The 26,043-nt window shown below is 33.7% G+C and overlaps 1 protein-coding gene across 2 annotated transcripts in view; it reads right to left on the reverse strand.

Annotated features, from left to right (window-relative positions):
* Positions 1-274: 274 nt before the first annotated feature.
* Positions 275-26,043, reverse strand: part of LOC143255131 (KAT8 regulatory NSL complex subunit 1-like) — a 38,962-nt gene continuing 13,193 nt past the window's right edge. The window contains exons 3-10 of one of the 2 annotated variants that reach the window (XR_013030445.1): positions 15,118-15,220; positions 14,121-14,218; positions 12,168-12,296; positions 10,387-10,512; positions 7,651-7,798; positions 3,445-3,541; positions 2,395-2,498; positions 1,956-2,010 (exon numbers count right to left, since the gene is read on the reverse strand). Coding sequence is in view for 1 of the 2 variants with exons in the window: in XM_076510323.1 (XP_076366438.1) it covers positions 1,447-2,010; positions 3,445-3,541; positions 7,651-7,798; positions 10,387-10,512; positions 12,168-12,296; positions 14,121-14,218; positions 15,118-15,220 (1,265 nt within the window). In the remaining variant the exon portion in view is untranslated. Of the gene's footprint in view, positions 2,011-2,394; positions 2,499-3,444; positions 3,542-7,650; positions 7,799-10,386; positions 10,513-12,167; positions 12,297-14,120; positions 14,219-15,117; positions 15,221-26,043 lie in introns of both variants that reach the window. The other variant, XM_076510323.1, reaches the window with a different exon arrangement.

Raw genomic sequence — 26,043 nt, forward strand, 5'->3', positions numbered from 1 at the left:
TCAAATTAAAAATTACTCTTGATCCACCAATGAAAAAAAAAAACAGAATTTGATTATTAAACCTTTCTGTAAGTATCCAATTCTGATTGTTCTAAAAATACATTAATGCAACGAAATAAAGTAAACAACACTAAATATGGCAGAATTTCTAGCAGGTGTAGATTTATAGATTTTAACATTTAAAGGAAAAATAAACTTTACAACACTATTATGTTAATATATTTTATCAAAGTACTTCGATGGAAACAAAAACTTTACGTACTGTCCATACATACCAATTACGAGCTAAATGTAGCTTTATTCAAACAAATTAACTGAAGATGTACAAACATGAGTTTCCACCTTTACAAACACTTGAGTAAATGGTTAAAATTCAAAGTTTACTTTATTGTAGAATATTATATTCCACATGGAATTATATACTGTCAGCTAGTTCAAGGTTACAAATTCTACTTTCAAACTAAAGTTAAATTAGTGTTGAACACCATTAATTTAATAACAAAATTAAAACTCGGTAGTTTATGAGTAACTGTGAATCCCTAATTTCGGTCGAAAAAGAAACACAGCACAAAAGATGAGTCTAATAAAAAATCTCTAACTTTCCAGCCATTTAAGTTCAGAACTCCAGTGTACAATCTACAGTGTTGTAGCCACAATTAAACATTTGTTACAAGACTACCACTACTTTAGTGGAACCCAAAATAAACAAACACACTCATCAGTTAAACCCATATTTACAGAAATATTTCACAATTACAAATGTAAAGCTATTAACAATCATGACTATATGTGGAGGTAAGGTTTACCATACAAAACTATTGAAAACTTTTTTTTTTTATTACCTGGACATCAGAAGATAAGTTCTTAGATTTATAGAAATTTATAGATATAGCAACATAGCATGATTGTTATTTCTTTTACACGTTTTTTACCTCCTATATCTTAGGCATATTTTAAAAGACTGATATACAATAAAAAATGATAAACATAGATGATAAAAGGTCATTTTAGAAAAAATTATATTTATGAAATAGCAAATAATTCATAAATTTTTTTTTACCACTGATCCAAGGATTTCACATACAGTTTCAACAGCAAAGTTTCATGAATCTTTATAGATACAAGTTTCATCCTTTGTCCCATAATTAGCTTATCCTCTTACTTTAACCACGTACCTTTCCAAATAAAAGTGACACACAGAAAGAACAGCTAATAAAATCAAAGTTCACAATCTTGAGTTCCTTGGTGTTTCACTGGTAATGAAATCTATTTCCTGAACTGACCAATACATTTTTATTTACTTTTTACAAGCTATTTACCTCAGGGTAGTTTAATAACTTAAAAAGATAATAACAATCAGTTTGTGGTTTATAAAATATTACAATGTCTAGAAACGAGTAAAGAGCATTTCAACATCAGACTCTTATAATTTCTTTTGATGTATATTCAAGACATTCTCAAAACCAGAGACCTTCGGGTAAGTTTCCCATCTGGAAACATAGTCCACTCAGAGTCAGACTTTTCTTCCAAAATTGGTCTGGCTAGAACAGGACATTCAGCAGGAAGAATGACTGAATGGTCATATTTATATGCCTGTTGAAGATGTGAATCTTTCATCATTTTCAAGAATTCTTTCTCTGTCAATGGAAAAATCCGAGATGGATAAGGAGAAACATCAGATTCAGATCCATCACATTTTGGAGAACAATCTAACCTGCTTGGTCTTACCTTGTCATATAATTTTCTTTTTTCAATCTGTCTGGTTAGAAATGGATTTTTTACTGTTTTTTTGCCACTGGTAATTATGGGATGTTGATCCAAAGAAGTTATCCAGTTTAGTGCTGCCAAATCATTAGAAGCAGAAAATCTAGTCAAATAACTCTCACTGTGGTTACTTAAGAGGCTATGATCAGTTATACTGGCTTTAGAAATCTCTGAAGATTGACTCTTCTCCATTTTCTCATATTTTCTATGTCTCTGGATATAAGTTCTGTCTGTTGTATCCTCCAACTATTAAATTGAAAAAAAACAATATATATGTTAAAGATTTAAAACTGTAGATGTAGTTTTTTGAAAATTAAAACAAAAACAACAACACCTACAAGATATATCAATTAGAGTGATCATTGCACAAACAAAAAATATTTTATAAGCAGATTTATATTAATCATAAAATTCAAATGTACCTTAATATATTCAACCTTACATATTTATTACAGTTTTCTGGTCTTCAAGTCCATTAATATCCAGTAGATAATCTGAAAAGTATTTGCATTATGCAGATTCTAGACAAGTTATGCATGGAATAAATTGAACAAACAAGGGAAACACAAATAAAAGTGAGCAAGCAAAACAAAACTTGCTTTTCAAAGACATTTCAGAAATTACACCTACGTTATGTAGCCTCCATGTGATGCAGTGAGGAGCATAGTCATGAGTAATTTAAATCCACACAGGGCAAATACAAACAGAACCCTGACTTATTGCCCAGATTTCAGCTAAAAATAAAATGAGGTATACCACTGTATCATCTATTCTGAATAAAATTTACAAGAGGAAAACAGCCCTTAACATATGCCACCACGAACAAGCACCTATACAACCTTTAGAGAAGGGCTTGCTTCCTCTCAAGTTGATTCAGAAATAGGGTCAAAGTGATAAATAGTTTTTAGCAAATATGCAATCTTTACAACCTTTAAATAATCAAAAAGCATAAAAAAATTTGGAAAACTTAACTCAATATATCTATCTAGCTTATAATAAGTTCTGAAACTAATTTGAGAATGTTAAAATTCAAATCTATTTCAATCATTTCAGCTTTAGTGTGTATGTTATGTAAAAAAAAAAATCATTAAGGATTCTTTTACGAGCAGAAATAACTGAAGTAGATGATTTCAAAATAATGATATTAATGTTATTTATTTGTGCAAGTGTATCCCTTAAGAATTTAAATTTTTTGTCAATTATAAATCTCTACAATGTTTCCAACTATCCCACCCCAACAGAAATGTTTATACTTTTTCAACTGAAAATATAGATTGTCACTTTTAAATGTTACGTGTATATACATCATCATCAGATTATCATTTAGATAATCATTTAGATACAGCATATTCTGTAAAGTTTCTACAAATGTTAAAACACCTAACATTTAGATTAAATCTTTAGTTTTATTTAATATCATAAAACGTAATTCAGTATTTTTTTCAACCCTCTTAGAGATAATTCTCTTTCCTGAAGCTTCACCTAACACTGAATATCAAAACAAATTTCATATTGCTGAAATATTTCCAGTTAAAGTGCCTCTTTTACCATTGCGCTTTTAGAAAATACAGCTTTTTTTCTTTTAATCTGTTTTTATATTTTATCAATCAGTTTCTCATAGCTATAGTAAACAAAGAATTTTCTTTGACTTTCACATACTTTTAAACACATACTACTGACCTGTTCATCGTTTTCATGTGTTAATCTTGACTGCAATTCATGTTCTATATCACACATATGCTCCTCATGCAATAACTTATCTTCAGTGATGCGCCACCTAAAAAATTTTTTTAAATTACAAAATATCAATAGCATAATAGATATGTTCAAAAACCAATATTTGTGTCTAAGTGGTTAATTTTTACTCTACAAGAAAAATTCCTTTCTTAACACTAAATGCTTACTCTCAACCCTCCCAAATATTTATACTGCTGTTAAAACATTCCTCATGAGGGACTTTATTAGATGGTATATTTTGGGCAACTAACAAGTTCTCCAAGTACCTTCAAGGCCGTGTAAATAAACTATTACATAAAAGTTTTGGAACAGCATGAAACCCACTGGTCCATCTCAGATGTGCCATCCTTTAAACTAATATATATTTTTTTTAAATCATAAAGCCAGCCCTTATCATTCATATACTTACCAAGCTCTTTCTTAAACTCACTCACATTTACTGCTCCTATAACAACATCTGAAGGCAACCCATTTCGAGACCAACCATCCCATTAGAAAAAGGGAAACTGTCTTGGCAGAAGATGACTCCTGCCCCAACAAAATTTATACTTATATCCTCTAGTTCTACTAATCTCAGTGTTAAATATGAAAAAAAGATGATGTATCAACACCATCAATTCCCTTTGCAATCATAAACACCTTAATCAAATCTCCCTAACTCTTCTTTTTTCAAGAGAAAACAATTTCAGAGATTTCAGCTTCTCATATAATAACTACTTCATTTCAGGTATCATTGTAGTGACCTATCTCTAAACACTTTTCAAAAATTAAATGTCTTTCTTAAGGTAAGATGCACAAGACTGAATGAACACAATATTCCAAATGTAGTCTAACTAGTGCAATAACATCTACAATATTTCTATAAATAAAACCTAAAATCCTTTTTGCCTTACCACTAGCAACAATATGCTGCTTGAATGGCTTTAAAAACTGATCAACTATTATACAAAGATCCCTTTCCTTCACAACACTGTTAAGGTTATTCCCATCCAAATTATACTTACAATTCAAGTTATGATATCCATCATGCATTATCTTGCATTTACTACAATTGAAATTCATCTGCCATTTATATGCCCAACTCACTATATGATCTAAAGCCTTCTGCACAGCAGTAGCATCCTCTTCACAGCTAGAAACATCCAAGAGCTCAATATCATCTGCATTTTTAAGTAATTTATTGACTGTTTCTTCATCTACGTCATTGATGTAAGTCAAAGAGTAAAGGTTCTAAGATTTTGTTCAAACCATCTTGACTATTAAATAAAATTCTAAACTTTATTAAATGACTTTGCAAAGATCTTTTAACATACTTTCCAATTTTTTTTCCCCACATCTGATGTAAGACTAATGGGTCTGTAATTACTGGACAATTTTTATCACTTCCCTTCAAAAGAGGAATTGCATCAGCTGACTTCCAATCCTCTGGTAACTGATCACTACTGAAGGACTGACAAAAAATAGTAGTAACTCATATATACAATCATTAACCTCCTTCAAAACCCTTGAGGAAATATTATTTGAGCCAGGAGTCTTATTTTCTTAAAATTTCCCAAGTTTTTCTTAATCACCAAAGAATTAATGCAGTCATCTTGTTTGATCTCATTTTCATTTACCAAATGTTCAAGACATGGAATGCTGATTAAATCTTCATTAGTTAAAAATGAAGAAAACTCAAATATAATAACTCAGCCGTCTCATATTTATCAGATACCACCCTTCTTTTATCACCTCACAAGGATCCAACCCCCATCCTAATATTTTGTTTACCCTTAATGTATTTAAAGAAATCTTTACTGTTAATTTTTACACTTTCAGCCAAACTTTCCTCATACATCCTTTTTGATGTGATAATTTCCTGTTTCACTATCTTTCTGGAATTTCTATAACATCCTGCCATACCAGTCAATTTAAATTACTTAAATTTATGATGCTTTTCTTTAATTTTATCTCAAACCTTTTGTGAGCCAGCCTGGTTTTTTTCATTTGCAGCTGTCATTTTCTTTCTCTATGGAATATGTTTCCTTGATTACCTAAACATTTATCTTTAAAAATTTTCCACGTCTGATCAGTGTCTCCAAATAACTCAGCTGCCCAATTTACAACATATAATTATTGTTACATTCCTTCAAAATTTGTTTTTCTGAAACCTGTAACCAAAATATCATTATTCCTTGTCTCCACATATAGCAAAATATTGAACATAATACACCAAATCTTCCCCAATTTCCACCCTATCATGAAGCTAATAAAATATGTTGTGACAAAAATACACTCTACATCTCCAAGAATGAAAAATGAAACATTAGGTATAGTAAATGTGTGACAATATTTGTGATAAACATAAAACTGCATCTCCATGGCTGTGAAATAAAGTGTTACCTATGGTAAAAATGTAGACAATAAAACTGAGATAATAGGAATGAGAAAATATGAAATAAGGTGTAATTTTTTTTCTGGGGAGGGAGGTTAAAAAAGGACTCGAATTGGAATTATGATGTTTTGGTAAGTTTAATATTGCATTTGTTCTAATTGTAACTAAGTAAAAACAACTCTGTACCAGTTAAAAAAGAGAATGAAGTATTTTATCAAAATAGAAGAAAAAATAGCAGTAACAACAGTTTGTAACTACAGGCCTATTAATGTGCTGAAATAGACACTTCATTGAATCAAAATAAATAATATATATACACATATTCATATAACACGAATGGAGATATTGCCAATTTATGAAGCACCACTTAGGAAAACGTAACAGTAGTTAGACTTCCCACACAGAATGATGAGTTGGCAATTACCACAATGAGTAGTCACTTCTTTGATACAAAATAATATAGAATTTTACTATATGTGGCATGTAATTTTATATTTAAGTGTTAGTTTTTATCAAAAGTTGTCTTTAATACTGTGATTTTTTTTTATTAATTTCATAAATTATAAAGTTCTGGTCAATCTATGACAATACTAGCTAATTAGAGACAAACTGCTTCTAGAGATAAATGTAAAAGTGAAATACGTTTTTAAACAGTGTGTGTGTGTGTGTGTGTGTGTGCACACACAATATATATATATTAAGTTTATACTTAGAAAATCATTATACAGTTAATGATTTGGATAGCTACAAAGTTTCACCCTTGAACCACTTAAACCCAGGATTTAGTATTCCATTTATAACTCATTGAACCCAAATACTGCCAGTTTTTCTTTCATCTTTTCTCATAAACGTTTTTACATAAACAAATTATATCTATTTTATACATTATTCCTTTTCTCTGACTTACTCAAATTTATTTATCTTTAATATTTCAGACTTACTTTTAAAATTGTCTTTTATTAATGAGATGAAATTATGAAATTTAACATGTTATAAATCTAGAATCACCATGTGAAACAATAGTTCCTTAGATTTAGTTCTGGCAAACAAAATTTATACTCAATCATTTCTATAATATATTTTTTAATTTTTACATTTTCTGTTTTAGCAACGTGTAATACTAATTGTACTTGTGAATTTTCCGAGATATTTCTTCACTGATAAAATCCTTATAGTGAATAGATATAAAGAACATGCTACAGCAAATACCCAATAAAGATACTCAAAATACTTATTAAGGTGTGTTGGACTCAACCTTTTAATAAAGCATTTTGTACCACATGTGGTAGACATTTTAAAAATTTGTAATATTAGACTGAATCATTGATCATGCAAATACTGGTTAATCATGAAAAAAGTTTTATTACTTAAGGTTTTAATTTCATTTTTTGGCAGTTCACTATTGTCCATCTTATATATTCTATTAGCTAATACCCAACCAAAATATAAATTTTATAAATTCACAGAAATAAATAATTACATAAAAATATGGAGGGTTAAACAAAAAAAGAAAGAAAGACACTTGTTCTGTCCCCTATAACCACCCAAATTCTCCATTTTGTGTCATAAAACAATATAAATAAGGTTATTGACAGTAAATGTAATATATTCACCCAAAACGTCCATAAAAAACTATATCAATTATTTTTAAAAACCTATATATAACCATAAAATAAATATAACATAATCAAATAGACACCAATGTTCAATGACAATATTTTTTATCGTAATTCTTATTTATGTTAAATGTATTTTTATAGTCAGACAACACTTACTTTGGAGTTAATATTTCTTTATAGTGGAGCCTCTCCACTCTAGCTGTTGATGCAATACTGTATGGTATAACAATGTTATCAATGTCAAATGCTTTTTCCACCTTTCTTTTCTTGAAACTTTCTGGAATTTGATCTCCTCTACCACTTGCTGTTAAATAAAAAAAATTGTTCTGTGTATTTCATCACATTGTACATTCATAGATTTGTTAAATTAAGACTCCAAATGCTTAAAATCAGATTTCAATGCCAGTGGTGGGCACAACACGGATAGTCCATTCTGGTGTGGCCCAGCATGGCCAAATGTGTTAAGGGGTTCGACTCGTAATCTGAGGGTCACGGGTTCGAATCCCGGTCACACCAAACATGCTCACCCTTTCAGCTGTGGGGGCTTTATAATGTAATGGTCAATCCCACTATTCATTGGTGAAAGAGTAGCCCAGGAGTTGACAGTGGGTGGTGATGACTAGCTGCCTTCCCTTTAGTCTTACATTACTAAATTAGGGACGACTAGTGCAGATTGCCCTCGAGTAGCTTTGTGTGAAATTCAAAAACAACAACCATTCTGTTGTTCTTTACTAAGAAATATAGTAAGCAATTTTAATGTACCTCACCTAAATGTAACATATAACTTAATATATTAACTCTATCACTGCAGTTGTATATTTTTTTACACAAAAATACCAAATATTACTTGTAACTTGTTACCTCATTGTAGAAGAACAATCAATGTTTAAGAAATGCTCTGATAATAATGCAACCAATCTCAATGGAATGTTTTAAAGTTAACAGTATTTATAACATTCAAGTCTCTCAGATTTATTTAAACCTTTTAAGACCTCCTGAAGTTGGCTGATATTCTAATTGCCAATAATGCTCTACACTCAAAATAATCTTTTTGTCTTTTTTTCTCTTATTGCAAACAAGATTAAACCTCAACATTTGATTTTTTTGTTTCAAATAACCATTTACAAATTTTAGTTACAAAGGTAATAATAAATGATGGAAACAAATTTATGTAGTGACCTGACAAAGCAGTGTAAGATCACTTTAATTTCTAACTTTAAGTCACAAAATACTTCTCCAAGTAAACACAAGTTCAGCACAAAACTAACAATATGAACTAAAACAATGGGTCAGACCTTTTGTTTTAGTTAAACTTTTTACAACCTTTAGGTTTCTTCATAAAACAACAAAAATTGTACTTCAAAAAGTCATTAAATGTTTGATACGTAGCATGATGTTAATGAAGTTACTTACACTTCAATCAAACCCTTTAATTAAAACATTAACTCAGCCTACAGACATGTTTTTGAAATATTTCAAGAGAAGAAATGGGTCACATTTAGCAAACATTATCCCTTCCATAATTAAATAAGTCATGCACCTAAAATATTTTCACCTTCTCAAAGCATACAAACAAAAATCATTCAGAAATAGTTTTTCTTTACTCATTATTTCCATCTTTTACAAGATGGCACTGCTTCTTTCTCTTACTTTACTTATCAATTCTCATTAGAGCTTACAGTTGTACTATGAATTTATAATAATTTTCTTTAGTTAATTGACTAAAATAAATATATCCCACATTCTCAATTAGCCTCATGTTCTACGGATAGAAAAGCACAGAATTTCTGGTAGTTGATATCTCTATATCCCTACTAAAAAATTAAAAACATTAAAGTATGTATTTCATTTATATCACCTTAAAACAAATATCATTTATTTATTTCATACATTATATATACGTTCATGTTTTACAAACAAAGCATTACCAGACAGTGCCTTTTTCATCTAAAGTATGGAGAAAATTTGAATAAGTATTGGACAAAATTTTATCACAAATGTATAACATTTCAACTAGCTTTTGTCATGATCACTCAAAACTTCCTACATTTGTAATAAAATTTACTTCACTATCCACTCAGGACATCTTCAGTCTTTACTTTGCAAAAAGTGGGTTTCTTGTCATCAAATCTGAATATATCTTCTCTGGAGTAACACTTAAGTTGTTGTTTATAACTTGAACTTCCAAAAATAAAAAAACAACAACACCAAAGTTGTTTTTCTACACTTTGATTATTATTTTTAAAAAATCCAAAATAAAAACATTACTAGTACATTCATTTTCCAGTAATCCTTTATTAATAAACATAACACAAGATTTAATTACACACTCAAAGTATTCAATACAAAACATGCATGCATTATTTAACACCTCATTGAAAGTTATGATTAAAACAGTTCTTATCAAAGACAAAAATCTTAAATAAATCCATTTTAGGGTTTTAAAGACACACAGACTGGAGAGAAACCAATGAAACTGTTCTTTTCATCAAGCAATTTTGGAGCTATTATAAAAAAACTACATAGTTAATATTATTTCATTATTAAACTTCTTATTAAAAATATAGTTGTTCATTAAAAACATCCACTACTATTATTAATCTTACATAATTTATATTAGTATAAATTATTCTTGCTTAAATCAAATAATAGATGATTACAATAACCTTTTACATTTTCAAAGTTTTCTATATAAATATTAAAAGTGACTTAAATTATATTACATTTCACTGTTACACAAATTTCATACACTTTAAAAATAGAAATAAAAGAATTGTTTCTACAAGGCAATTACAATGATGAATCTACTTCTGTGACAATAAAAAAATTGCTAAAAATTACCAACTGAATGATGCATGACAATAACTCAATACAAAAAAAAAACAGTTTTACCTTGTAAACTAGAAGGTTCAAATTCACTTGCTGTTAGTTCACCTGAGTATGTTGCTTTCACCTTCCTGGGAAATTCATTCAATGTCTTTCTTCCTTGTTGAGTTGAAGAATGTTTCCAAGTAACATCTGATATAAATTGGTAGTACTTTTATTGCATAAACAAATTAACATTTATTTACTGATATTCTATCTCTTACCAAGAAAACAGTTATTCAAATACAGATTAAGAAGCAGTTACTATACTAAGTATTATGATGTAACATTGTTTACATGATATTAAATATTACTTATATTGAAACAAGCTTCAAGAGAGAAACAGACAAAAAGATTTGATGTAAGATTAAAATAATAAAGTCAAGTTACAAATGCATATACACACACACACACACAAATAGGTATATATTAGTTTTTGATTAAGGAATGCACCTTCATGTATACAAGGAAAGTATTATATTTTATCATCTCTATCAAGGCAACATATCTTAAAAGTAGAATACCTTTCATATCAACAAAAAATTCATTATTTTATTTCTGAATATTAATAGTATGCATATTCAGAAAATATTTTGTTACCCTTCAGTTTCAATCTACACAGTTTAAAAATAATTACAGAAATGGTGAGGAAGAAGGATGTAGCAAATAATCAGTGTAGTGAAACCATCCTGTTATCAGTTTATAATGAGCTTCATCAGAGTACATCCACTCTTTGATAGTTTACACTTGTCATTCAACTAATTATAAGGTGCTACACTAATAATAAGCATTTATATTATGTCTAACAGTAGTTGTGCAATTCCAGTCATAGCTATCAGGACTGACATATAGCATAACAAGCAATTAGATATCAAAGTTTTGGCTGGTGAAGAATACTAAATGCAACCAATCATAGAAAGACTGTTTCAGTAAAAACTAGATATGAAAATCTAAAGAGACTATACGAAACTATCACTGTTAATAAGAAGAAACGATCTTCTGTACCTCAGGGTTCATACTCTACCAGACAAGTATGGGACCTTTTCTTGTAAATAAAGGTAAGAATTTTACCTCAAGAACTGTTGAGAGAGATATTAACAAGACATGGCCTTGAATATCGCTGCTGAGAGGTAGATAATCCACAGGTTGAAATAGACATTGAATCACAAAGTTGAAGATACACCCTTTATGGTTGAATACAAGTTCAACCTGGTCAGCAAAAATTAATGACAGCTTATGCAATGGCAGAGAGGAGAATAGTAGTAAATGTACAGCATTTACAGTGTAGCACTGTGAGTGGACAAGTACAGAAGTTAGGCTTATTTAATTAACTACTCTCAAGTATAAGCAAGGATTCATTTTCTAACAAGATAATGATTCCAAGCATATAGCAAAGCTGGTGAAAGAATGTTTTGAAAATAAAGAGGCTAATAAACACATTATGGCTTGACCTGTACAAAGTTCTGACATGAACATGTTTGAAGCTGTACAGGGTTGTGTAAAAAAATTGAGGTAAAAAGTAACTAAAAAACTCACATGTATTGTGAGAAGCAATACAGAACACTTTCCATAACTGTACACTTATAGGCTATATACTAGTGTGAAAACAAGATGTTATGCTTTGTGTAAAGCAATGGGCTCAAGTGAATAATACCAAAATATTTTATGATTTCTGTGATAATGTTTTGAACTATTAAAAAATTTCTCATCTAATTGCCATTGCATGTTGTCTGTGGCTTTTGAGTGATTCTATAAATTACTGCCATTACATTACAAAAAATAAATATATAAATATATAAAAGATATACCACAAAGTGTTTGATCTGTTAATGCCTTCCTGGCTCTCTTTCCTCTTTCCTTGAAGTTTCCTTCATATCTGGATTTTTCTGATAATTTTTTGTTTTGCCCATTTTTTCTAATTAGTTTTCTTTTATATTCTGTAAACAAAGAGTACAATCAAGAAGTGTACTTCAAGTCTCAAATTAACAAAAATGATAATGACTAAAAACAGCTTAAACTATACTAATTAAGTAGGAACACATGATAATGACTAAAAACAGCTTAAACTATACTAATTAAGTAAGAACACATAATAACGACTGAAAACAGCTTAAACTATACTAATTCCAATTAAGTAGGAACACATAATGACTGAAAACAGTTTAAACTATACTAATTCTAATTAAGTAGGAACACATAACAATAGGGATAAATATATATGCTGAAATGTTGATCTGATCTCATGGACTTTGGTTTTTATGATTCTACATGTTCCCAAACACTGATTTAAATTTCAAAACATATGTAGATGATTCCAAGAAACTGATAAAGAGTTGTGTACAAGATAACACATTTATGTAAAGAAGCACATTATATAAGATGCAAACTTGGGGAAATTTTAAAGACTTTTACTTCTGTTGCACTTTTTCAGCATTTCTTTCCAGAAACAAAAAACAATTACTTGTAAGTCTAACAATTTATTCTATGTCTTATTTATGCATTTGCACCCTATACTGAATTTTATCACTATTAGTAATGTGAATTCAAACACAGCACTGTTTATTACATCTAAAGTTAGTCAGATGAACCATTTACAATTAAAATAATTTTAATATGCTTTTAGAGTCCTCTTGTGGCTCAATGATAAGCTTGAGAATATATAATACTAAATCATGAAGTTTTATCCCTGTGGTAGGCACATATAAGTAGCCTGTGTTTAAATCAAGCAAATAATAATACATCTTAATAATCTATTTAACAGAAAGAAACTCAGAATGTGACAGTTATCTTAATAAATTGGTTAAATAATTGACAATATTTTTCTCACAAACTGATTTGCAAGTTCTATTTACAAGGACATTTTTTGTTGGTTTTTTACCAGACTTTCTTATGTGTTACTAATTTCTCAAATGGCGAACTACATGAACTTTTGTTCAGAATTTAGATTTATTCATTGTTACTTTGAAAAATTTTATGAAAAGGATGTTTTACTTTATTAGCATATTTTAACATTTCATTGGTTGATAAATAAAACTTCAAAACAATAAAACTACTACAAATTCAGCAACACAACATATTACATGGTATTATTATTAAAATCAGAGCAATGTTAAACCTACCTTATCAAAAAGCATGAAAATCACAAGTGGTAATACTGTGTGGAACAAAATAATATTAATTTTGTAAGACCAACAGTAGTGGTAACCATTACCATAGTAACCTACAGAATAACACCTAAATCTTATTACCAATTAGTTGATATTTTTTTTATTTACTAACTAGATTTAGACATGTAATTGTATAAAAAGACTGCTAACCAGTAAATGCCAATACTGTGTGGAACAAAATAATATTAATTTTGTAAGACCAACAGTAGTGGTAACCATTACCATAGTAACCTACAGAATAACACCTAAATCTTATTACCAATTAGTTGATATTTTTTTTATTTACTAACTAGATTTAGACATGTAATTGTATAAAAAGACTGCTAACCAGTAAATGCCATTACCTTATTGTAAGCACTTAACAGCAGTACTGTTACAAAACATTTCATTAGTATGGTTACTGTAACCACCATTTTCATATACTAACTATTATTGAATTTTGGATACAATCTGCCAAAAATATATATTGAAAATTTTTTTTATTACCCAAAGATTAAAAATTTGATTAGCCAGTAAATATTCAAATCAAAAGGGCAGTTTATTAGTTGATCAACAAAACCTATAGTTAATGATATTAGAAAAAGGAAAACATACTTGTAGGGACTACTAGTGTTTTTGCTGTATCCTGAACTGCACTTTTCTTAAGCTTTCTCCCAGGAGGTGTTTGTAATGGTGTTTGAGAAGTATTTTTCCTGCACAAAGAGAATTGAGATAATAATAATACCCTGTGCATGAACTTTGCTTTGACATTTGTACTTGAGTGCTATAAAAATGTTAAACATGGAGTCAGTATATTTACTACATTCTTTAATTTTCATAAATTACTGTAAATATAAATGAACTGTCTGGTTTAATAACAAAACATGGTAAAACACTGATCTGGTTAGTTGAACAGTAAGTGACAATCTCAAGCATTTAGACATTTTGGAAAGGAAATTAGGAAAATATAAAGTTTTTTGTACTACTAACCCTAATAAAACCACAAAGGTAAAAACCTGACTTGAGTAAGAAATGTTTTCTTTTGTTATCTGAAAAGTAAAAACAATTTATTTTTTGCTAAGTTTATTGAAAATCCTAGGGGTTGTTCTGATAGGCAGTAACATTTCATATGAAGGCCAGTTGCCTTGCAGAAAATATAATGGAGTTAATTTACTGATATCTCCAGTGGTACTCCAGCTGTATACTTTTCTATTGGTTCCTTATCATTTGCTTTTTATTTTTAGCTACACACCATACAGTACTTTGTTTACCAACAGTATTATTCTCTCTGAATTTCAATGAACACCTTCCAGCATCACTGTTTTCTCTCTGCATGGCATACATTCTGCCTACAGCATTATGCAGGAGGATTTGGTACAGGGTACCAATCACTAAATATTATGCAGTTCTGCTTGAAAGTCAGCAACAAAATTATGATGGTAGTTCCATCAGTGGTTCACTGCTTTCAGCAATCTAGAGAGCTTGCTCTATTAGTGCCAGTACCATAAGACCTCGTGCTGCTTGCGGAACAATAGCGTGCTCCACAAGCTTTATACAGAATGTTGTTACTCCACAAGAGATCTCTTGTTTTGAAGACATTTCTACTACCTACCAGCAATTTTTTCTAGGGCGATTCTTCGGCTTGGTTTTAGTACACAACCTTTGTCGGCTTCTATTACAGGATGAAATTCCCAGTTTGAAGGACTTATGGATATCTGTAATAGCAAAATACCAACTAGTTTATGTCCTTTCTTAAATTAAATATATAAAAACTAAACACCACACTGGTTTCTAAAAGATTGTAAAGATAGTATTTTCTTCTCAGAAACTCCTAAAAATAATTTAACTAAAAAAAATAATTCATATTTGAAACAATGAGAGACGGTATAGCACACAATCATAACACATCTTTTTTCATAAGTTTTTATTCAAATTAAGCATATTTCAATTTAAATATACTAATATTTATATAAGAGGCACAGCCCTCACAAAAAATGTTTAGAAACACCACTACTTTCTCATAATTAAAAAAGTCCCAAATTGTTGTTTGTTCTAAGCACAATGCTACACAAACGGCTCTTTGTGTTCTGTCCACCAGGAGGAAACAAACTCTGGATTTCATCTTTGTAAATACAAAAATGATTGATAACCTTATAGGGTGTGTGTGTATGTTTTCTGATAGCAAAGCCACATCGGGCTATCTGCTGGGCCCACCGAAAGGGAATCGAACCCCTGATTTTAGCATTGTAAATCTAGACTTCTCGCTGTACCAGAGGAGGACTATCATCATGGCCTTTAAATGATGATGTATAAAGCTATTTTACGACAAGTTTGTTTGTTAATTGTTAATGAATTACTTTTACAAGTTCTAATTCTATAAATCAATATTTCTATGTATTTTGTTCACGAAAATACTCTTTTGTTTAGTCTTATAATTCCAAATTCTCTACATATTAATAAATTCCAACTTTTTTGGTGCCCTCTAGTGGATGCTTTACCAGTTTGTACGTATAATATTGCAATATATTATATTAAAGGAACCATACCTTATTATGGTGCAACAGAATTTGTTAAACTTAGTAAAGAAACAAAAAAAAACACTTTAAACCACGTTGGTGTAGTTTCCTTAGAAAAGTAAATATATAAATTCAACAAGAAAAAAACGAGTCCACTAATTACAATTAATTAAACAAAACTTATATTTTGGATTAATTCATCAATGTGTTCAGCCCTTCAGGATCCGGCATGGACAGGTTGGTTGGTTGATTGATTTAGTGTTTTATGGCACAAAGCACCAAGGCTATCTGCGCCAAACATCCGGTAAAAAGTTAAAATTAAAGTAAATTTAGTAAATTTCATAAAAGAAAATTAAGGTAAAACAACACAAAGTTTAAAAAAACATTAATAGCATAAAACCAATGTTTACATCTAGTCTACAACGTTAAGAAAAAAACTACAGTAACCCAAGTTATAAAGGACTTTCTGTAGCATAATTGTAATTATCATAACTTGCCAGGAAGACTAACAGGTAAGTACAAAAACCACCATCAGTCACCTGAAGTTGGCCTTTCCAGTCCTGGTTCCGAGTTATTTGACGTTATGACCATTTTCTAATTTTAAACAGAACTAGATGAACTTTGATTCTTAAAAGGGAATCGCATTAAAAAAAGGTCTAATGTATAAATTAAAAACTTAAATGGCATTAAAAATACCAATGGCCTTTATAAAACTAAAAAACATTTCCAAGATGGACAGTAAAATGTTGCTTATTGTGACCTAAGTGTGACTAGACTACACACTGGTGCATCAGTTCCAGATAAAAGAAAACGATGAGTTAAGAAACTATGACCAATGCGTAGTCTAGTGAGAAAAACTCCCCCTTTCCAATCCTTACGGAAGCAAGACGGCCAAAGTTTAATATAGGGTTTTATTTAGGAAAGCTTGTATTCACATTGTTCACTCCAAGTCGACTGCCAACTGGCATGGAGCCGAGTCTTGAATACAGGATTACAGTCAATATATGGAACAGGCACAGCAGTGATAGTACCAGAGCAGATAGATTTAGCGGCGGTGACGGCTCATTCCCACAAATAACAACGTGGCCCTATATCCAGAAAAACTAGATAGAAGTATATGTTAAAGAGAAATGGGCCACTCGGTTTTGAATATCGGCGAGAACATGGTGTGAACCAACGTGAAGCGATTCTAGGGCCAGTAGAGAACTAAGCGAGCCAGTATAAATCGTGCAGTTCGAGTACTGCTTAGCTTCTATGTGATCCAAGGCAAGAAAAATGGCATACAGTTCAGTAGTAAACACAGAAGCTGTATAGGGGGATTTTGCATGCAACCACTGAACCACAACAAACCATGGCAGAGCCCACACAGTCACCTGATTTTTAACCATCTATATAAATAGGAATGGAAGAATGGTTCAAAAGATGTTCAAGAAATAGCAGACAGTATTTCCAATCAGGAGTGTCTGCTTTTTTCAGATGACTTAAAGATAGGTCACAACTGGGGACTATAAGAAACCCTGGTGAAATAGGCTGACTAGTGGATACAGCAATGTTATCCAAGGACAGACTTAATTCATCCAACTGTACCTGGATACGAAGGCCAAAATGAGCAATGACAAACCATCTGTTCTGAAGAAGTATGGCTCACCAAGGAAGGAAAACACAACCCCAGGTGGGATGCTATGGTAACGAACGAAGTTTCGAAGCATATAGTAAAGACAGTTGCAATTCGTAGAGGTGAAAAGAAGGTTCATGAGACTATGTATAAGCTCTGAACTGGGGAAGTGCAGGAAGCCGAAGTCCTTGATGATGAATAGAGTCCAGCATCTTTAAGGCCGAGGGTCTGACAGAGTCATCCATAGTCGAGTTTCAATCGAATAAGAGCATGATATATCTTTAGCATAGAACATCGATCTGAACAAAGAACACGGAGGATGTTCAGTGATTTTATAAATTTGACCTGTAGCTGTTTGATGTGTGGTATAAAGATCAGCTTACAGTCAAAGATAAGCCCCAAGAACTTTGTCTCAGGGACCACAGGCAGCACAGCCTCACCAATACAAAGTTCAGGATCAAGATGAATACCCTGCTGGCAGCAAAAATACATGCAAACAGTTTTAGAGAGAAGCTAAAGCCGTTTGCTGTGGTCCACTTCAGCAAACAATTGAGAGCAGTCTGTAGCTGCTGCTACAGACTGATATGAGATGTGAAGGTTGTCAACATGGAGCCCATTTGTAACATTGAGAGGGAATTGTTCAGTGATGGCATTAATTTTTACACTGAAAAGTGTGACACTCAAAACCCAGCCCTGACGGACTCCAATCCGTTTGATTCGGGGAACCAAACAAGACGAGCATTAACCATCCTCTCTAAGTTATTACAGAGACAGCTCGTCAAAGCAATTTGATGGTAGTTTGAATAAATCTTGGGATCCTTCTCAGGCTTAGAGAAAAGTAAGATAATAGCCTGGCACCAGGCATCAGGAAAAACATTCTCCTGTCAGATCTGGTTAAAAACAATCAGAAGAATAGCAAGAGAAGCAGGAGGTAGATGGTGCAGCATTTCATAGTGTACATCATCAGGTCCAACTGACGTACTGCCAGACCAATAAAGGGCCAGTTTGAGTTCCACCAGTGTAAATGGACGATTATAGTAATAGAGACAATCAGCTCAAAAGGAAAGAGGTAATCACTCTGCCCAAGTCTTGATGGCTAAGAAGGTGGAGGAAGAAGCAGAAGTGCTAGATACCCGGCAAATGCTTTCACCAAGAGTATCAGAGATGCTCCAGGTATCAGCTACTTCCTGGCCATCAGAGAGCAAGATTGAGAGGGGACAGAATCATATTGCCCACTGACCTTTCGACTCTTGTCCCATATGACTTTGAAACTAGTGGTAGAAGATATGCTGGTTGTGAACTTAATCCAATATTCCTTCTGGCTTTGACATCTTACCCACCGAGCATGTGTATGGGCCTGCTGGAAAGTGATGTGGTTCGAGAGTGTGGGATAGCTATGGAAAGTATTCCAGGCCCATTTTTGAGCCTTCCATGCCATGTAGCAGGCAGGATTCCACCATGGACGAGGATATGGTAAAAAATGTGTCGAGGTTTAAGCAATATACTGAGCTACTGCCTGTATAATACAGTCAGTTACTGCTGCCACACAGTCGTCTATTGATGGCTGATTCACGATGGCAGGATCACGTTCTGCGAGAACAGAAAAAGAGAGTCAGTTTGCATGATCCAGCTTCCACTGGGAACGTAGGTCAGGTAGCATCGACCACGGCTGGTCAATCTCAAAATTATAGGAAAATGATCACTTCCTCGTGGATTATTGTCAACCCTCCATGAAAAACGGGAGAATAATGAACGGGATCAAATTGAAAGATCAACAGCAGTAAAGAACTTACTAAATGCATGAAAATAAGAAGAAGAATCAGAACTGAAAGAGAAAGGTTGTGATCATAGAGCATACGCTCTACAGAACGACTCCTCCTATCAATATCAGTACTTCCCCAAAGGGGATGATGTCCATTAAAGTCCCCAAGGATTAAAAAGGGAGATGGCAACTGTTTAATGTGAGCATCAAGGTCTGATTGATCATATATCTCTCCAGGCGACAGATAGAGAGAACAAACAGTGATGGTATGACCTACAGAAACACAGATGGCTTTGGCCTCCAAGGGTGTGTCGAGTGGCAAAGACAGGGTGGGCACATGCTGATCAACCAACAATGCCACCCCTCCATGCACTCGTCCATCACACAGCCTGTTATTTCTGCACAAAGAAAACTGCCAAAAGGTGGCTGTGTCAGCAGGTTTCAGAAATTTTTCCTGTAAGGAAAGACATACAGGACGGTAGGAAGCAATCAGTGTTTTGATGTCATCCAGATTAGAATTAAAATCTCGACAGTTCCATTGTATCAGGATAGCCATTTTTATATAAGTGTAGAGGAATTGGGTGGAGAACCCTTTTGTTTACAACCATATCTTTTTTTCCTTAATTTCCTTATCCAAGGGAGGTCTATCGACCTCCATGGATCCTGCCCTGGGTCGATTGGGCAGGCCTTTGCTGTTGGAAAGGGATTCCAGTGACTGAGGGCGTGAACGAATGATCGTTTTACATCTTGGAATGGGAGAATATGTATCCGAGGAAATGCATGTACTCGAAACCAAAGGAAGTGAATAACGGGATTTGTTGGAATATATGTCAGGGACAGAGATGGGTGTTGAAGTCGATTCATCAACTTTTTAACCATGGAGATCAAAAGACTTTTCATTTCTTTGGAGAATGATTTTTTTGGAGGTACAGAGAGATCTGTCTGCACTCCCACTGCAGTTGTGGAATGAAGTGCAGCAGCATACGTCCGAGATGAGGTGGTGGACAGCAATTTTCGAGCCTCAAGATAAGAAATGTTGTGAATTGTTCTCAAAGGCTGCATCTCTTTTTCTTGCAACCATTTAGAGCAAGAACAAAAGTAGGACGGGTGAGAGCCATTGCAACTGATGCAATGAGGGTCCATTTCACACTAATAGGCGTCATGATCCTTGCCACTGTAAAAAGCACACGTCAAGGAATCATGACACGACGTATTTGAGTGACTGAAATGCTGACACTGGAAACACTGGGGAGGGTTTAGAATGTATGGTCGTACCTTCAATTAAGATAACCTGCTTTGATGATGGCAAGTGGATGTGGTGATGCAAATATCAAAACGAGTATATTGGTCAGCATCATAATTCTATCTTTTCGAGTGGAGATAAGCCTCACTGCAGAAATTCCTTGAATGGAGAAACAAGCGACAATCTCTGAATTCATCACGATGAGTTATTGTTGAGAGGGATTTGAAGAACATCCCCGAGTCAAAGTAGCATGAGGTGTAACCTCAATAGGTATATCCCTAAGTGCCTTTGAATGCAACAGGAGTTCACTGTGTTGAGATGTGGATGTTTCCACCAATATATCACTAGATCGAAGCTTCTTTACTGAATTTAGGGAGCCAGCAAGTCCCTATAGTCCCTTCTGAATGAAAAAGGGAGACATTTGCCCTAATGGTTTGTCTGAAAGAAAATGAGGTACAACAGGTGTTACAGATGTTGAAGATTGCTGCTAAGAATCTTCAAGACGTGGTCGTTTACCTATGGACTGTTTTTCAATATTTTATTTAAGTTTTTATTTTGAGGATCCACAATAAAAAGGGAAGTTTCGGTGCCCACTGACCTCACTCACCATGGAGCCCTACGAGGGGACGCACTACAATATCAAACAAGGACACTGCAGCAATGCCAGGGTTTCGCGAGCACTATACCCAAACACCAGCATCAGATACAGTGTCCACAACACCTGTTTAGAACATCCAACACTAGTACTTGAATAACCCTAGCCCAAGTGGAACAGCAGAGTGACCCAAGGGGGCCACCCCAAGACCGCCCGTCTACAGGAATTCAAGGCCAAAGAGGTGTGTTAGGGTTGGACCCCTCAACCACCAGGATCCTCTTCTCCCCTTCATAGGTCGCCATGCACGGCAAACACGTAGGTGGATATTTAGATCCCAGAAGAAGTAAATTGAAAAAACAGAACCTTCCCTGGGAGGTTCCCTCCCCACGTAGAGGAATCCACACAGAGGGAGGCTTGGCCAGGTAGTTATGGCGCTTGACTTGTAACTTGAGCGTCGCAATTTCGAATCCCCGTCATACCAAACATGCTCGCCCTTTCAGCCATGAGAACGTTATAAAATGACAGTCAATCCGACTACTCGTTAGCAAAAGAGTATCCCAAGAGTTGGTGGTGATGAATAGCTGCCTTACCTCTAGTCGTACGTTGCTAAAGTAGGGACAGCTAGCGCAGATAGCCCTCGTGTAGTTTTGCGCGAAATTCAAAACATAAACAAACAGTCCTTCAGTTTGTTCACGCGTCTTTAGGTCGTATTTGTCAACCACGTGTTACAGATTACTTTCTTTTCTTATCGGTCTGTTTCCACAAAATATATTAGAAAAATTCGTCCCAAGTTCTAGTCGAGCCTCGTTTAGGCAGTGAAACGTAGAAATATTTGCATATATCCCACTGCCCCTAATTAACACACCAACCTACAAAATGGGCACTAATCAGAAACTAACTGTATCATATGAATGGCATCGAGGAACACTTAAAGGGCGATGTTTTAAACTTAACACTGGTATAGTGTTGTATCTCGATAGACGGTGTTATTAAATTTGTGCAGTCCCGGTTTGTTTGTTGTTGTTGTTTTACACGTGATTTGTTGACTTCGTATCTAATGAGAATGTGCGTTTGTTTGTTTTTCTTTTTTCCAACCTAAAATTACGATAACAGAAGTGTATTGTATGTTAAGACAAGGTGAACTTTATAAAATTACCGGGAGGTGATAATTAGAGGGAGTCGTATATTAGGGACAATATGGTATATATTTTACACGTTCGTTCGTAGAACAGACAATAAGGATTTACAAATGTTATTATCAAATGGTTTCAAAGTTTTTGTTTTGTTATTAAGCACAAAACTACACAAAGGGCTATCTGTGCTCTTCCCATCATGGGTATCGAAACATGATTTCTAGCAGTAAGAGTCCGCAGACATCACTGTGCCACCGAGGGGGTGGGGCAAGTTTTAAAGAATTGACATAAAGTTAGAAATAAAAACTTAATGTACATAACACTAACTATATATATATATATATATATATAGATGCGTCAGATTAACACAAGAGAAACTTATATATTCATTATACTTAATAACCTCTCCCGCTTTTCACGTTTCATAAAATAGATCTCCAGTTTAGGCCGCCAAAATCTAATTCCAAAGACTTGAAATGCTAATTTCTCATGCACCATTTGCAGGATAACTACGACCAAGGTTTCACCAGTTCCGGATACTTTTGTTGTTATATATATACACACACACACTTGCACATTTAGGCTTCCCGTCTTCACACGATTTTTGCGACGAAAGTGCAAAATTACAACAAAACAAACAGTTCTTAATTGTTATCGTGGTCGCCTCGTGCATCGAGTAAATTGTATTTAAAAAAAAAAAGTTGCTTAGCTTTGATAAGCTTTAAATAAATTAATTTAATACGTGATTTACTAAATTTAATACCTATCTTATAAATATCTTTAATTAATAATAAAATTAGTCACAAAATAAACAAGTTCCTTAATTCAGACGAGGCCCACCTTGGAAATGAGGTTAAAGTTGAGTGTAAAAAAACAAACAGAAAGCAACACCTAGATTAAATATACCTGTGTACAAAAGCACATCACGCTAATACAATAGAAAACTGACACGCGGTTCACAAGTATAATATAAATCATTTTATGGAAGACAGACCAATATTAGGTTAAAACTCGTACTATGTTTTTTACATAAAAATAAATTCATTACATTCACAAGTCATTGTTTTCCATTTAATACTATCAGTTCGTTTTTCGACACCAAAATCAAACGTAAAATAGCCTAGATAAAATAATAAAAAAGAGCAAATTGGAACCACCATGAAACATGATTATTATTATAACTTTCGTAAATACACAGAAATAACTTGTGAAGAAAACTTACCTTCCTTTAAAATCATCGCGTATTTACATAGATTAGCAAAGATACCTGAAAATTCTACCAGAGGGATCGTGGTCTACCCCTTCAACTGAGTCGAAACACACGAACATTACACGTCCACCCATCAGTATTACACGTGGTTTTAAAAGTTGCATTCGTTTGGCGTCGGCTTCACATACCTTGCTACCTTATTTGAAGTATTAATGAAATTAAACGGCCGCCACACTGGAATTATTCATCCAATTGCTTATCCACTTAAATTCGAGTTTTTGAGGTCGACCCGAGCTCCTCTACGAAATTTCACCCAGACTGCTTTAACCAGATCCTAACATCAACTTATAAATACAAAATTATAATCCCTTAACTCTGGTTTTTTTTCCTATTACAGTGGTACGTTGGTTCTCGAATTTAATCCGTTCCAGAAGGCTATTCGAAAACCAAATCAACTTTTCCCATAAGAAATACTGTAAATTAATCCGTTACAGACCTCCAAAAATTACGCATTGTGAAGCATATCAAGTAAAAATAATGCTTATTTATTCTTGTATAATAACACTTACATGCATAAAGTCAACCACAAAAACTATAAACACAATAAAAAAACAATAAATGAAAACTTAACTGCACTTTACCTGTGTTGAGGAGAGCTGATGGCGTAAGTGAAAGGTGGTGAGGAACATGGAGAATAGGAGGGTTATTATTGTTTAGAAGGGGAGTCACCTTCCACAAAAACGTCAGGTAACTCTCCTTCTGGGGTTCTTTCTCTTTTCTGTTTCTTTGCACCGCTACAACCTGCTCGAGACTCATCGGACCTATTTTTCACTAAAAACTTGTCTAATGAGGTTTGTTTCTGCCTGCATTTTAAAATGTTTCTGAAGTAAGACATGGCATTGTCACTGAAAAGGTTTATGCTACAGTTTGCTACAGCTTTGTTAGGGTGATATTCTTCCACAAAACTTTGTAACTCTCCTCATTTTCCACACATTTCCTTGATTACAGAACTAGGAACATCCTCCCTTCCCTCCTCCTCATCTGAAGACACTTCCTCAGTTGCCTTCTGTTGCTGCTCCTTCTGAAGATCTTGAAGTTCTTCCGTGGTGAGCTCAGTGTTGTGGTCTTCCACCAACTCCTCCACATGATCACCACTCACATTCAAGTCCATACACTTGCCTAGTGAGACAATATCCTCGACAACAGGCTCAGCCTCAAAGCCTTCAAAGTCTCTATCTGTTACTGAGTCTGGCCACAATTTCTTCCAGGCTGAGTTCATAGTCCTCAAAGACACTTCCCTCCAGGCTTTGTCTATGATCCTCAAGCAATGGAGGATATTAAAGTGTTTTTCCAGAACTCTCTAAGGGTTAACTCTGTGTCAGAGGTCACTTCAAAGCACCTTTGAAACAGTGCTTTGGTGTAGAGTTTCTTAAAGTTCGATATGACCTGCTGGTCCATGGGCTGAGTGAGAGGAGTCGTATTAGGGGGCAAGAGCTTCACTGTACTCCTTCACCAACCCGTCCTCCAAACCAGGTGCATTGTCCATCACAAGAAGGACCTTGAGTGGCAACTGTTTTTCCGTTAGATAATTCTTTACACTTGGGGCAAACACTTCATGGACCCACTCCATAAAAAATTGCCTGGTTACCCATGCTTTACTATTAGCCCTCCACATGACATTTAGTTTACTTCTCAGGACATTATTTTTCTAAAAAACCCTCGGGTTCACAGAAATGGTACACAAGCAAAGGCTTAAGTTTTAAGTCCCCACTTGCATTACTACATAACAATAGAGTTAGCCTGTCCTTCACTGGTTTGTGTCCTAAAAGTGACTTCTCCTTGGTGATGTAGGTCCTCTTTGGCATTTTCTTCCAAAAGAGGCCTGTCTCATCACAGTTGAACTCTTGTTGGGAAATAAAGCCTTTTTTACATAGTCCTTAAATTCCCTAACAAATTTATCAGCAGCGTCTTTGTTGGAACTGGCACACTCCCCATGTCTCACTACACTATGTATGCCACTTCTCTTCCTAAATTTTTCAAACCACCCCTACTAGCCTTAAAGGCATGACTTGTATCACCACTCGTTCCAGGGGTGTTTTTCAGGAGGTCAGCATGCAACTGCTTTGCTTTCTCACAAATGGTGGTCTCAGAAATGCTATCACGAGCTAATCGTTTTTCGTTTACCCAAATCAACAACGGTTTTTCTACCTCTTCCATTGTTTCTGATCTTTGTTTCGTAAGCACTGTCACTCCTTTTGCAACATCAGCTTCTTTGATGACCTCTTTATTTTTCAGTATGGTGCAGACTGTAGCCTTCGCCATACGAAACTGTGTAGGAAGGTCAGACATGCGAACACCACTTTCACACTTCGCTATGAGATCTTTTTTCACCTCTATTGTGGCTCTAACAACTTTTATTTTTAGTTTGCTGCTTTCATTATCCTTCTTTGACCTCATGGTGTCT

The sequence above is a fragment of the Tachypleus tridentatus genome, chromosome 7, assembly GCF_004210375.1.
Source record: "Tachypleus tridentatus isolate NWPU-2018 chromosome 7, ASM421037v1, whole genome shotgun sequence".
Taxonomy (NCBI): domain Eukaryota; kingdom Metazoa; phylum Arthropoda; class Merostomata; order Xiphosura; family Limulidae; genus Tachypleus; species Tachypleus tridentatus.